This window comes from Chrysemys picta, chromosome 2 (assembly GCF_011386835.1).
Source record: "Chrysemys picta bellii isolate R12L10 chromosome 2, ASM1138683v2, whole genome shotgun sequence".
Classification (NCBI taxonomy): Eukaryota; Metazoa; Chordata; order Testudines; family Emydidae; genus Chrysemys; species Chrysemys picta.
In genome coordinates this window covers 238,971,271-238,985,319 of record NC_088792.1, presented here as the reverse complement: position 1 = coordinate 238,985,319, position 14,049 = coordinate 238,971,271, and the positions used below count along the sequence as shown (strand labels likewise).

At 46.7% G+C, this 14,049-nt stretch overlaps 1 protein-coding gene across 2 annotated transcripts; it reads left to right on the top strand.

The window, feature by feature from the left end:
* Window positions 1-7,165: 7,165 nt before the first annotated feature.
* On the top strand, window positions 7,166-11,858 carry HEY1 (hes related family bHLH transcription factor with YRPW motif 1). 2 transcript variants are annotated; one of them, XM_065585794.1, is made up of 5 exons: window positions 7,166-7,418; window positions 8,566-8,641; window positions 8,747-8,830; window positions 9,029-9,110; window positions 10,023-11,858. In XM_065585794.1, the coding sequence occupies exons 1-5, from the start codon at window positions 7,207-7,209 to the stop codon at window positions 10,604-10,606; spliced, it is 1,038 nt and encodes a 345-aa protein (XP_065441866.1). In that variant the 5' UTR covers window positions 7,166-7,206; the 3' UTR covers window positions 10,607-11,858. The 2 variants fall into 2 exon arrangements, with proteins under 2 accessions (XP_065441866.1, XP_005301588.1); XM_005301531.5 differs by lacking the exon at window positions 7,166-7,418 and adding an exon at window positions 7,878-8,274.
* The last annotated feature ends 2,191 nt before the right edge of the window (window positions 11,859-14,049 follow it).

Sequence of the window (14,049 nt, the reverse complement as noted above, 5' to 3'; positions counted from 1 at the left end):
GCTTAGCAGACAAGCAGACTTGCAGTGCCTGTTTATTTCCTGGGCTAAGGAGTCTTTTACTTTATGCAATAATAAAGAATGTTTTCAAAGCCAAAGAATCCATTTATTGAAAAGAAAAAAAAATATTTATTGAAAAGAAACAAGGAGGTGGAGTGGGGAACAGTACAATCACAGATTTGCGTATGTCCTGTGTGGTGTGCTGTGCAGTGAATGCTACACTTCAGGACAGCTATACTTCATGGTGATGGGGTTGAGTGCAGAGGGTAAGGGTCGTGGTTTTCAGGGCTGGGTGGTGAAGATACTGGTGTTGGAGGCAGCAGGTGGCGTGAAGAACATGGAAATTGGGGAAAGTGGGTTGGAGGCACAACGGAAAGAGTTTTGGGACAAAGGCTGTGGGGAGGTGACGTTTGCGTTACTGCTCCTCTTTCTGCATGGCTACCAGCTCCTGGATAGCATCTGCTTGGCGCTCCAGGATGCTTATGAGCCTATCGGTGCTTTGCTACCGGTGCGCGGTGCTTTGCCACCGGTGCTCTGCGTTTTCCTGGCGGCTCCTGCTTTCTCTCTCCCTCCAGTCCTGTGCTTTCTCATTCTCTTTAATAGACTGCTGCATCACTTCTTGCAACATGTCTTCTTTGCTTTTTTGCAGTCTCTTCCTGAGTCTTTGGAGTCTCTGAGCAGGCGATAAGAGGGACGGCTGAGGTCTCAAGGTTGATGCAGCTGTATAGGCAAAATGCAACATTTTACAGAGGCAGCATTGTTTATACCAGACAGAGTAATGATTCCCCCCGCACTTAAGGAGTAGAAAACACACAGGGTCTACACAATAGCATAATTTTCCCGTCCGAAACAGAGCACACATATCCCACGGGAGCCTCAAAATGGTGAGTAAGGGGGACTGATTGTTTCAGGGCTGCACTGTCCTCTGTGCCTTAGGAAGAGCCAACAGCTTCAGGGGGCACCTACACTGGACAGTGTCCGAACATTTTCCACAGGAGTTTGTCCTGGACGATATCTTGCTGCTGAGGATGACCTGGGAAGCAAGGGAGGGTCTTCTACTGCAATACGGCTTCCGCCCTGGCCCATATGCAGCTTGCCTGTGTGCAACAATGGTCCCCTCGCGGCGCAGTGGCGCGGACACGTTAGCCTGGCTGGGACAAGGACCACGGTGCCTCTCCCGATAAACCTGCGCAAGCGCATTGCACACGTTCTGGATGAGAAAATTACCGAGGCCAATTACCGCGATGTGATAAACCACATCAATGCACTATTCCACATCTAGGCATGCATGCCTAACCCTCCTCTCCCAAAGAGCCCACACCGAAAAAATTCCTTCCCGAAAAAAAAAAAAAAACGCTTACCAGGAACCTGCTCTTCTGTTTGTCCTCCACCAAGTACTGGCCGCTGCGACTGGCTACCTTCCTCCTGGCTCGAGAAGAGCTCCTGGCTGCATGCCTCCAGGGATTCCGGGGTGTCTCCATCCGGCCTACCACCCTCACTCCCGTTTTCTTTCTCCTCCTCCTCGCCCCCCCACACCGGCTCTGAAGTGTCCATGGTGGTGCTCGGAGTGGAGGTGGGGTTAACCCCAAGTATCACATCCAGCTCTTCGTAGAATCGGCTGGTCGCGGGGGGAGCACCCGAGCGGCTATTTGCGTCGCGGGCTTTGCGGTAGGCACTCCGCAGCTCCTTCACTTTAATCCTGCACTGCAGGGCATCCCGGTCATGGCCCCTTTCCATCATGTCCTTTGATACCTTCCCGAAGGTATCGTAATTCCTACGGCTGGAGCGCAGCTGGGACTGGACAGCTTCCTCCCCCCAAACACTGATGAGGTCCAGCAACTTGCCATTGCTCCATGCTGGGGCTCACTTGGCGCGTGGAGGCATGGTCACCTGGAAAGATTCACTGATAGCACTCCACGCCATGCCTGGCTGAGCAAACAGGAAGGGGATTTTTTAAAATTCCCGGGGAATGTAAAGGGTCAGTCACATGGTTGGTTACCTGAGGCCAGGGCAGAATTTGAACTGATGACCAGAGTGGCTAGAACAGGCATTGTGGGATACTGCCGAATAATTCTGGAGGCCATTCACAGCGCATTGGGCGGTCACACTGGCGCTGCAGTGGCAGCGCAATACTTGCTATTCCTCTCGGAGAGGTGGAGTACATGCAGCGCTGCAACCACGGAGATACAGCACTGCAAATGCCTTGCCAGTGTGGACGGGGAGTTACAGCACTGGGGGAGCCTTTACAGCGCTATAACTCGCAAGTGTAGCCAAGGCCTCAGTCAGAAATGACTAATAATTATTTTGGTCAATGCTGCATCTTAATAGCAAAGAAAACTCAAAAAAGATTTTACATTGTAAACTCTTTGGAGCAGGCACTGTCATCTTACATGCTTGTACACCACGTAACAAATTTTGGGCACTACTGTGTTACAAGTCATCATGCAGAAGAGCACTATAAAGATGATGAGATAGAAGTTTCCTTGGTGAAGGAATCTTAGGGGGCCTAACTTGAGGTCAGAAGAACAAGAAAGTTCCCGGTGAATAGTTCTGCTCTGTCCCACTGTGTCAAAGTATTGCAGGAGTCTGAAAAAGATGTCTCATCAAATAGACTTTTCAGGAAACAGACATCAAAGAAAAACTGCATAAATCTGGGAGAAATGATATATAGAGCACAGATAGACTGCATCATGTTACATAGCAATCTGCCATACAATCAGCCTTGGACAATAATGCCAAATGAACAAAGGGATTAAAAAAAATCTCTGAACATGGTGAAGCTGTATCCTGGGCAGATTGTATTTACCCTCTGACACATACCTCAGGGCGTTGTCTCCTTACATAGTTTGGCAACACTTCATTGAGCTGTTTTGCCAATGAAGTATTATTGAACTGAACTGAAATCATTATGTGATCTTGTAATATCGAGGTATATTTACATACCAATAAATGATTAAAAAGTATGTTCCAGTTGCAAATCAAACACTGAAAAGTTAGGAAATTCCAGAATTAAGGTTGCACGTGAAACTTTAGATCAGATCCCTTGTGCATATATATGCATTATGATACAGTCTTGAGTCGCATGATCATATAGTGTTTTTCCACAAAACCTCCACCTCATTCAGTGTGGATGATTGTCTGGGGATGAATCAGGATTGTGTAATAAAAGAGGCTGTTGTCTGTATGCCCCCTGCCTCACTAGTGGCAGAAGTGGTATGGTGGATATGGCAGGGAATTGCAGGAAGTGGAAGGATGGTCTGGGGGTTGAAGGTGTGAGTATGTGTAATTATGTAGCACAAACACCATGCTATACTGTGCAGGTGCTGTAATCATTAAAGGCAGAGTTTTTATGAAAGCAGTTTTTGTACATCTGTACCACTTTGCACCTCTTCCTCCTTCCTACTATTTCAAAATAGCCATATAAACAAAGATATTTCTCCTTGTGATCCGTTCACATTCACAGTAAGCAGATCTCTGAAAACTTGTGTAACGTTGAAATCAAAATTTAAAAAAAAATGCAGAAAAATATCAGCCACATCATCCCTTTAAAAACTGTTGAGACATTAGTGGCTAATCTGTAAACCCTTTAGTTAATCACACTGGTGAACAATTACACAAGTACACCTCTACCCCGATATAATATGACCCCACATAACATAAATTCAGATATAATGCGGTAAAGCAGCGCTCTGGGGGGGCGGGGCTGCGCACTCCAGTGGATCAAAGCAAGTTCCATATAACGCAGTTTCACCTATAATGCAGTAAGATTTTTTGCCTCCCGAGGACAGCGTTATATCGGGGTAGAGGTGTATTGAAATGAAATTGGACAATCTATTTGAGTAAGAATCTCATCTGTCTTAAGAATGTACAGATCTCATTCCCATTGTATCTGAAAACCTTCAATCTTTAACATATTTATCCTCAACACCCCCAGGAGGGAGCAAAGTATTCATCCTAGTTTTACAGATGCACTGCACTGATGTAGTCCTGTTTGAAACAGGATTATTTTAACAGGCACTAGGCACTTTTAGTTCTTACCAGCAGGCTCTACACAAGGTTGTTAGAGAGCTACACAAATCACAGCCCTGTAGGCTGGACTCTGTAGTGTCATGTAGATAAGCCCTACATCACACATGAAGTTTGTCAGAGAGCAGGGAATTTCACCTTGGTCTTCCAGCTTTAAGACTAGTGGCCTAAATCACAGAACTAGCTTTCCTCTGCAGCCTAGCTGCTCGCCAATATGAGTTCACAGTCTAGCCCAGATATGTTTCTGCAAATGAGTTGAAGGATTGGAGCATAGTATAAGACAAATCCAAAGACTATACGAATTTTTTGAAATCCTCTAGAAAAAAATAGTCTGGACTGCTGTCATAAGATGCTGATAACAATGTACTTGCCTAACCGTGTTAAACAACCTTACCAACACAAGATTTCACAGGATTTGTGCTTACAATGAGGACTTTAATGTGAAAGTTTATCCCAATCCTTGGCCAATTTGGAGATAATGTTGAATGTAAAAACGTCTTGGTGAATTGGACATTACTAAATGCATTTTAATTTAGCACTTATACCTTAGTCTAGTATCAACTGTTCCAACCAATACATGGCCTGGCCCTAGACAGAAGGTACATGACAGAACTTGGGGTCCATCAAAATTAGCATATCCAAATTGAAATGCTAGATCCAAACTCTTGAACTTGGGGGAAGTGTTGGTCACTGCTCAAGCTCATCTCTGTTAAAAATGTCGAATTCACAGCACTGCTTAAAGTGCATGCGAAATTCTGTCAACTCCTTTTTTAATGCTTCTATTGATTTTCAGCCAGTTACCTTGATTCCAGAAAAGCATATTTTAAACAGTGAGACTTGTACTGAAAATGAACATATTCAGGAATGAAATATGCAAAGAAACATGCAAGATTCAGAGCAGTAAACTCTGGAAAAGCTGGTGCTGTGGTTCAGTAAGTTCTTCGTGGGAGGGTTAAGGTTTTCAACTCGCTGCAGCATGAGTGCCAGAGCCAGTAGTTGAATTGGGAAAAGTAACCATAGTAACAGTGAATTTCCGGGACTCAGTATGACAGGTTGACGGGATTACTCTTCAAAGCAGTTGCTCCCTTGGGAGAGAAGACTTAAAGGGAGGGACTTGGAGTTAATTTAGTGCACACACTAGAACAAGGGTCAGCAGTGGCAGGTCTCTGCTGAAGGGAAGCCTACAGCAGCAATAAACAACTCCCTTTCAGTGTTATTTTGACTAGTATCGAAATAGCCTAAGGAAGCATAAAACAGAGAAGAATGGTGGAAAAGTACACAAAAAAATCACACAGACTCACTCAGAATGATAATTATGATCAAGAATTCTTAGACATGTCAGGCCAGATCCTTGGGCTTGCCATGGCAGCTTTGCAACCACTCCTGCTTTACTGCCTCTAGTGTAATGGGTGATTCCAGGGAGAAAGGGGGTGTGGATGGACCCCCTCTGTGCTCCATTAGTCCCTGGCTCTTGGAACTGCCCCTTGGGGACAAGGGCAAATGTTAGACCAAACCTGAGAACCAGTGTAACGGCAGCATCACAGAGGCATAAAAGTGATTTTTGAAAGCTATTTTGCTCCCTGTTTCTCCTGATCCTGCGCTCAGCTGGAGTGGATGATCTTTCTAGACCAACACATCTTTTAACATTTCTTATCTTACGAAAGCAGCTGATAGTCACCTGCAATTACTTACACACAGGCCTACCTACGCGCTGACTGTCTATTTCTGTACATCATTTTTGGGAAATCAGTAACTGGAAAAAATCTGAAGCATCTCTGGAAGCTGTCTGGCCTCCTTAGTCAATGAGAGGAAGTAGACATGAAGAAGAGTAAGACTGTATGTTGAAAATCCTTATGGAAATCTCTGCAAGTGAAATAGATTACTTAACATAAATTCATTTCTAACACTCCTTTTAAAAGTGCAAAGGAGACCGTCTTTATTATGAAATAATCACCTGCAAATCTGTCTGAAAATCCTCATTCCCTAGCACAAGGCAGACGTGTAACTCCTGAGCCAAAACAGAGTTTATTATGTGCCTTATATTGCATTTGCACTTTTAAAGCTTAAATGGCCAACCACATTTCTCTCTTTGTTTAAAGCCCAATCTGCTTCTAAGCTCGTAAAAGCCAAATGCATGGACAGAGAATGTTTATGATTTATAAATGCTTGAAAAATGGATTTAATGGAAAAGCTGACCCAAACTTAACTCTAGCATTGCAAAAGGGGCAGATTAATTTAAAAAGCATTTCTTGGGAATAGGTGGTTCCTATCTTATTCCAAAGGCTGATTGCAGGCAACTGCAGGATCTTTCTATCTGCTGAACTGCAACTGTTGGCTGTGCCATCACTGGCTTTTATCTCTTTGGCTCCATTTCCTTTCACTCTGCCAGAAGCCCCTTCCAGAAATGTTATTTTTGCATTTACCAATAATATGGGCAAGTCAATGAAATGTACACTGTGAAGCTGTGTGAATAGCTTAAGTTAAAACAGATGGGATGCTTAAAGCAACTAGGCTAGTAGATGGAGCAGAGGAGCAGCCCTGAGGAAAGCTAGGTTTCCTGGTACTGCCATAGTGTGTGGTGGTGGCCATCCCCCTTAAGGTTTTTTTGTGACTAAGTTCCCCATCTGTGAACTCAAAACTATCCACCTAGTAAAAGGACCCTTATTTGAAAGGCCTTGTGTAAATTAAGTATTATTTGTATTACTGTAGCATTTAGGAGCCCCACTCATGGACCAAGACCCCATTGTGATTGGTCCATCAATGGTTATTAGCCAGGATGGGCAGGGATGGTGTCCCTAGCCTCTGTTTGCCAGAAGCTAGGAATGGGCAACAAGGGATGGACTCCTGGATAATTACCTGTTCTGTTCATTGCCTCTGGGGCACCTGGCACTGGCCAGGGTCAGAAGACAGGATACTGGCTAGATGAACCTTTGGTCTGACTCAGCATGGCCATTCTTATGTGTTGTACAAACAGAACACAAAGCTGCTCTCTGCCCCCAGGAGCTTCCAGTCTCAGGCAAGCGAGAATAGATAGCTACGGAGAGAGAACAGGAGAACACAAGGAACCAGCACCCTTCAGCCTCAGAGGCTGTGGGCTTGGCACACCAGCAGCCAGTCAAGGTTTTTGTTTATAGGCATCAGGGCAGGGTAGGGCAGTTCTGAGGAGAGACTGGAGGGAGGCTAATGAGGTGCCTCTGCAGGTGTTTACCGGCAGGCCCCCAACACGTGCGGGCCGGCGTGGGAGAAAGCATGGAGGCGCTTGGTTGCCAGTGCACCACAGCTAGCAATGGAGGCTGGCCTGGCCGGCTGATGGGCAGGGCGAGGGGGCATTTCAGTAGCGAGCCAGAGCCCATCGCTGTGAAGGGCCCGGGACACGCAGGGAGCCTCAGCTCACGGTACGAAACTATCTCACCGAGTGTCTCCGCCCGAGAGCTCCCAGGGCTCTGCCGGCCGGCGGGGGAGGCGCAGAGCCCGGCGGGAGGATAAGGGAACCGAGTCGCGGGCGGGCGGGCGGAGGCCGCCCCGCGGGAGTTGGCAGGGCGAGCCGGACTCCCCGCGCCGAGGGCGGCTCAGCCCATAGCCCGAGCGCAGCCGCCGCGGGCCCTGTCTATCCCACGCCCGCCCAGCCGGCCGGGGGAGGCTCACACGCGGCGGCCGCCGCTGCCGCACGCACCGCCCAGCGCCGCAGCCGGCTCCGATTGGCCGCCAGCCGGGCACCGAGCAACTTTCCCACGGCCGCTAGGCCACGCGTGCGGCTCCGCCAGCGCCTGACTGGCTTCCGGCCCAGCCAATCGCGCACCAACGGGGGCGGGCTCCGAACGCGGCCATGTGTCGCTCCGAGCAGCCCCACCCCCAAGTAGCGCCGGGGCAGGGGGAGGAGGCGTGTCGCTGGCCGGCCTCCCCGCCGGCGGCTATTGGCTGCAACCGGCGGCGCGTCCGCCAATCAGGAGAGCGGGGCCAGCGAGTGGCTACAATGTGATGTCTGTGGCCGGCGGCGCCTGGCGTCCCCCCTCCCGCGGGTAAGAGGCGAGGCGTGGGAACGGGATGGGGGAGACGGAGCTGGCGGAGCCAGAGGTCGAGCGGCAGCGGGGCGCGCACTGAGCCAGCGAGCGAACCCGGGCCCGGTCTCTGCCTCCCACCCGCCCCCTGCAGCGGCAGCATGAAGCGGGCGCACCCCGAGTACAGCTCCTCTGACAGCGAGGAGCTGGACGAGCCCGTCGAGGTGGAGAAGGAGAGCGCGGACGAGAATGGGTGAGGAAGGGAGCGGGGGCGCTGTGCCCCAAGGGGAATGGGGAGCGGGGGCCGGGGGAGGCGCCCGTTTGCGGCGATCCTCGGGGGAGCGGCACCCGGGGCGTGCTCTGTGTCCGCCGCGGGCAGGTAGGCGCCCTGCCCTGGCGGATCGCACCTTTGCCTCCCGGAGTCCCAGTGCGGAACTGCCTCAGCCCACGCGTTGTTATTATGGGAGCGGCTTGGTTGATCCTTCCTTACAGCCCCATTCTCTCACTCCCGGCATCTGTGCTAACTGTTTGTGGTTCATTTCAGAAACTTGAGTTCAGCTCCAGGTTCAATGTCTCCATCCGCCACCTCCCAGATCCTGGCCAGGAAAAGGCGCAGAGGGGTGAGTCCCTTTGCACGAACTACTGATACCCTCCCAGGGTCAAGCTGCTTTGCCCCAGCCTGCCTTTTGCAATCAACGCTGAAAACCTGTCTGTTTTACTCATAGATCATCGAGAAACGTCGCCGGGATCGAATCAATAACAGCTTGTCGGAGCTGAGGAGACTGGTGCCAAGTGCTTTTGAAAAGCAGGTAATTCACATTGGGCTCTGACTATAATTAGTGCATAGGTGACTCAGTCACAAGGACTGCAGACTAGAAGTGGTGTTGCATTTTACCCTTTTATAGTTCATTTTGCACTATTTCTGCCAAACTCTTTTTTAGATCTTCTAAAAATTGACCTATTCTACCCCCTCTCCTTTCCTGCTCTCTCTCTCTCTCTTTTTCAAGGGATCAGCCAAACTGGAAAAAGCTGAAATTCTGCAGATGACTGTGGATCACCTGAAAATGTTGCATACAGCAGGAGGCAAAGGTAATCTTTTATCTGACGACAGATTCAATAGTCCTGAATAAACTGTGATTACAGCAACAAAGTTGTAGTAAGACCAAGCAGCATCCTGAGCCCTAACTGAATGTCCCACACATTTGTCATCTGATATGCTGCATGCAGTGGGAGGAGAAATCAAATGGAAGTATGTGTATACACTACTGGGTAATTCAGTATTTCCTCTTACATGGAACACTGTATAGTCTATTTACTGTTCTATGTTAAGTGCAGATTAGGTTGTTGTAGACTATAGATAGACGCTGTGTTGGGAAAATGATTGGTTATCCAAGTTTCTGTAAGGTTATGGCAGCACTGTGAAGTGAAGTAACTTTCAGCCACTGAAGAGAAACACAAGCTCTTCCTCCCCTCCGCCCCCGCCCCCCACCGTCTGCCTAAAACAAGTGATCTGTTTGGGATCTTTTTGGCTGTTTAATGTTATAGGTTGAAATGGGTAGTGGAGGAGCTAACACAAATGGCAATGTATAAATTGATGTTTGAGAACCGACAGCTAGTCTGTGAAAGTGGCCTATGATTAGTTACATGTGTGTGACCAATGAATTTCACTGTTCAGTGGCTTTGTGTCCATTGATGTAGCTAGCATTGAAAAATACATCTCTTCTCTTTGTGCGTTCTTTGCTGGTAGTGTGCAGTTTCAGTTTACACATGCCAATCTGCGACTGGTCCTGGGACTCGCAGCATGACAACACAGATACTATAAAAGAAAAACGTGTTAGACCGTAGAAGAGTTTTTGGAAGCCATTCTGTGTTTGGGGAAAATTGCAACTATATAACCGTCACACTCAAGTGAAATGTGCTTGCAGGGCGTGTGGAGGATGCAGTGTAGCCAATGACTAAAAATGGTATTTTAAGACTCCACTCTTTGTTCCTTTTTCTTAGGCTATTTTGATGCCCACGCTCTTGCTATGGACTATCGGAGTTTAGGATTTCGAGAGTGCCTGGCTGAAGTAGTCCGGTACCTTAGTATTATTGAGGGTCTGGACACTTCTGATCCTCTTCGAATTCGACTGGTGTCTCACCTCAATAATTATGCCTCTCAGCGGGAAGCAGCAAGTAGTGCCCACACCGGCATTGGACATATTCCTTGGGGCAGTGCCTTTGGACATCATCCTCACATCACTCACCCGTTGTTATTGCCTCAGAATGGGCACAGTAATACCAGTACTACAACGTCTTCCGCAGAACCACATCACCAGAGCAGAATTGCTGCTCCACATGCTGAAACTTCTTCACTGAGACTGCCCCCTAATGGCAGCATTGGACCAGTGCTCCCTGTGGTCACCTCTACTTCCAAACTATCTCCTCCTCTGCTGTCCTCCATGGCATCTTTGTCTGCGTTTCCCTTTTCATTTGGTTCGTTCCATTTGCTGTCGCCTAATGTACTCAGTCCATCTGCACCAGCACAGTCGGCAAACCTTGGCAAGCCCTATAGACCGTGGGGGACTGAGATTGGAGCCTTTTAAGAACTAATGGTTTAGCGCAGGGTGAGGGAAGCTTAAAAACTCAGCTGAGCTGGTTTTATTGCCAACTTCAATTTTAAGTTCTTAAGTAACTGAGGCAAAGGTACAGTTCAAGCTTAACAAAGTTTGTCTAAAAACTGAAGTGTTTGAGTTTTTTACATTTTTGTATTAGCAGATTTTAAAACAAAAATGAGTTGCTGAAGTTTGTCCAAAAATAAAATCACACTAGTGGATGTTAACACTTGTGATAGGCTTTATGCTGAGTGTTTAACTCACTTTGTAAACAATTTGTCTCAAACGATTCCATTTTGGCTGAGAACATTGGACTCTTTTTTTTTAACATTTAGTGTATTTTTGTCTATTACTGTTAGTGACAGCTTATTTTTAGTTTTAATTTTTCAAAACTGCTATTCTCAGCATTAACATAACTTGTGTTTTTGTTAATATTTTGACATTAAGCTGTTCTATAAGGAAATATTCTTTTGTAAACTGTATTCTGAGTTTTATATTTCTGAACAAAGCGTTGACAAATCAGATTGACCAGGTTTATGTCAGAAAAGGAATTCTGTGTCACAGGGCTGGGTGGGTTTGGTGATCTTATCCTAGTCCTAGTCTTATCCTAGTGGACATTTATCACAACTCAGCACCACTGCATTATTTCTTTTGGCATAAGGAGGGGCAGGTTTTTTTTGGCTCAAGAGTAAACTACTACTAGAATAGCAAAGGTGCTACTGATCAAGCATGAATTGCTTTGGTGTTGATTTAGGTGGGGTCAAGGGGGAGGGAGACCAACACCTTATACCACTTTACTGGCCAGAGCCAATGCTAAACAATTGTGTGGAGTCAGAACCTGATCTTGGTTACAATGGAGTAACTCTGTTACCCTAAATTTATACTTGGGTAACTGATTTCACTCCAGGAGCGTCAAAATTGCACCTAAAATAAATTGTGGTGGTATTTAAATAGCCAAAAGAATGGTACAGTGGAAACCCGTTCTGGGCATAAGCTTGTTTTGTAACAAATATATTCTCTTAACTGGTCTATTTTCTATTGTATTTTACTTTGAGATGCACCCAGAGGTGATTCCTCATATTTTACAAGGGCTCTGCTGCATTCTTGTATATATTCTGGTTGGGTTTCATGAGACTCTCATTTTGAACAGGTTTATTCTGTCAAGAGGTATTCTTTAGTGGGCTCCACTGAATTGGGTTTTGTCGCTTTTGTATTTGTGGCTAAATAAAGGAGAAAGAACAAACTATTTTGAATGACATTTTTGTCTGATGTGTCAATGGGGAATCCTGTAGCCACGGGTACCATCTGAGAGGTTGCAGAACTACTACTTGTTCTTTCTGTGACATATAGTTGCGCAGTGATGTTAAGTATATCTTTAAATGTTACTGTGTACTTTTCTACTACGATTCAGTTCACAGAGTAGTGCTATGTCTCAGGATATAGCCACGTTTCAGAATCAGGCTTAAAAAATGAATATTAAGATTACTTTTTTGCTTTTCACATGCTTGCCAGTCCAAGGAGGATAAGGTGAAAGACACCAACATTGGTCTAGAGAGGAGGGTGAAGTTGCACTGCACATGCTGGTAAAGGCTACTTAAATTACTTAAGATTTTGTTTTTAAGTTAGCATTAGGAACCTGTTGTTGCTGCTTCACACATGAGAGTTTTGTTTTGCCCAAACATCTATGTGGGTTTTGCAGATAAAATTCAAGTTCATTTTACATCCTATGTGGTTGTACAGCATTTAGCAAGATGGGGCTCTGACACTGATTGGAGCCTGTGCGTGTTACTACAATATTAATAATACGGTGCAGCTGGCTCACACATACTGAACTTAACAGTATGATGGCATGTGTGTAAAATACTTCCCTGAACCAGTATGAACAGAGACATGACCTGGGGCACCTGGTTTTCTGTAGCATTCTGGAAGCCTGCACCTGTAGAACTTAAGGATTCGTCCTCCAGGTACCTTAATTCTTCTCTGTGCATTTGATTTTATAGAGTAATTCTGTCTTTAAATGGCTTATCTTTGTTCTGACTTAACTGTGCCAGAATAGAGCCAGAGTGCCTGGCCCCTTGGGAGCAGAGTACTTTGTTCTTTTAAAAAGGACTCTCTGCCTAATATAGGAGTGGCATTGACTGGAGCCTGAGGGATGTCTCGGCAACCTTAGTTGAAAGAACTGTTGCCTTGAGGTTAGGAATAATTAATATGGGAGGGAAATCAGGTATATAACCTCATTCTGTTCTCCTAGGCTGGAGAAAACTGTTGCCAGTCATGAAGGTAGGAAAAGCAAAACTGAACATTAGCACTAGAAGTATGGCAACGTATCACAGTGAAGAAGTTATAGAATATAGTGTCTATAAACATATGAAATAAAAGGCTATAAAAGTCAGATTCCAGTTTGTCTTTCAGATGTATATTGTCACTCATATAATTATGTTCCTGTTTGTTTGGTACTAAACCAACACATCTCTACCTAAGGGATTGCCTGAGTGCACACATCTGTTCTTTCGTAAAGTTTAAAGGCTTTCTAAACCACAAAGCTGCTAAGCCTCAGTGATTATTTCCTTCACATCCAAATGTTTTTGCCTATCTTTAAATTGCTGGCTCTCCCGTGTACAGAGACCCATATAATTATTTCGATCCCACTGCCCTAATACTGAATAAACTGTGGGATTGCAGAGTACATTATAAGCTTCAAGACTGATATTGTATCTTAATCAGTCTAGTATGTGCCCTTTCTATTGACAACAGCGAAAACATTCATGAAAAAAACTTCTTATATTTGCTTTCTGAAGAAAATAAATGATATACTTTAGAGGTTCAGAATCTACCAATGGTGGTCTTAAAACAGAATGGAATTATGCCGATAGGTACTACCCTGGAAGCCCAGAAATTCATGAAAGCCCAAATAAATTGCAGGAGAGGCAGCAGGGCCTAGTATAGTGGCTTTCAAACTTTTTTTCTATTGATCCCGTTGAAGAAAATTGTTGATGCCCGTGGCCCAACGGAGCTGGGGTGATGGGTTTGGGGTGCAGGAGGGGCTCAGGACTGGGGCAGAGGGTTGGGGTGAGGGCTCCGAGGGTGGGGCTGGGAATGAGGGGTTCAGGGTCTGGGAGGGGGCTCTGGGCTGGGGCAGGGGGTTGGGGTGCAGGAGGGGGTCAGGGCTCTGGACTGGGGGTGCAGGCTCTGGGGTTTGGCTGGAGATGAGGGGCTTGGGGTGCAGGACAGGGCTCCGAGTTTGGGGGGGCTCAGGGCTGGGGCAAGGGGTTGGGGCGCAGGCTTACCTCAGGCGACTCCCAGTCAGCAGCGCAGCAGGGGTGCTAAGGTAGGCTTCCTGCCTGTCCTGGCATTGCAGACCGCAATGTGCCCCAGAAGCGGCCAGCAGCAGCTCTGGCTCCTAGGCAGAGGGGTGCAAGCGGCTCCGTGCGGCT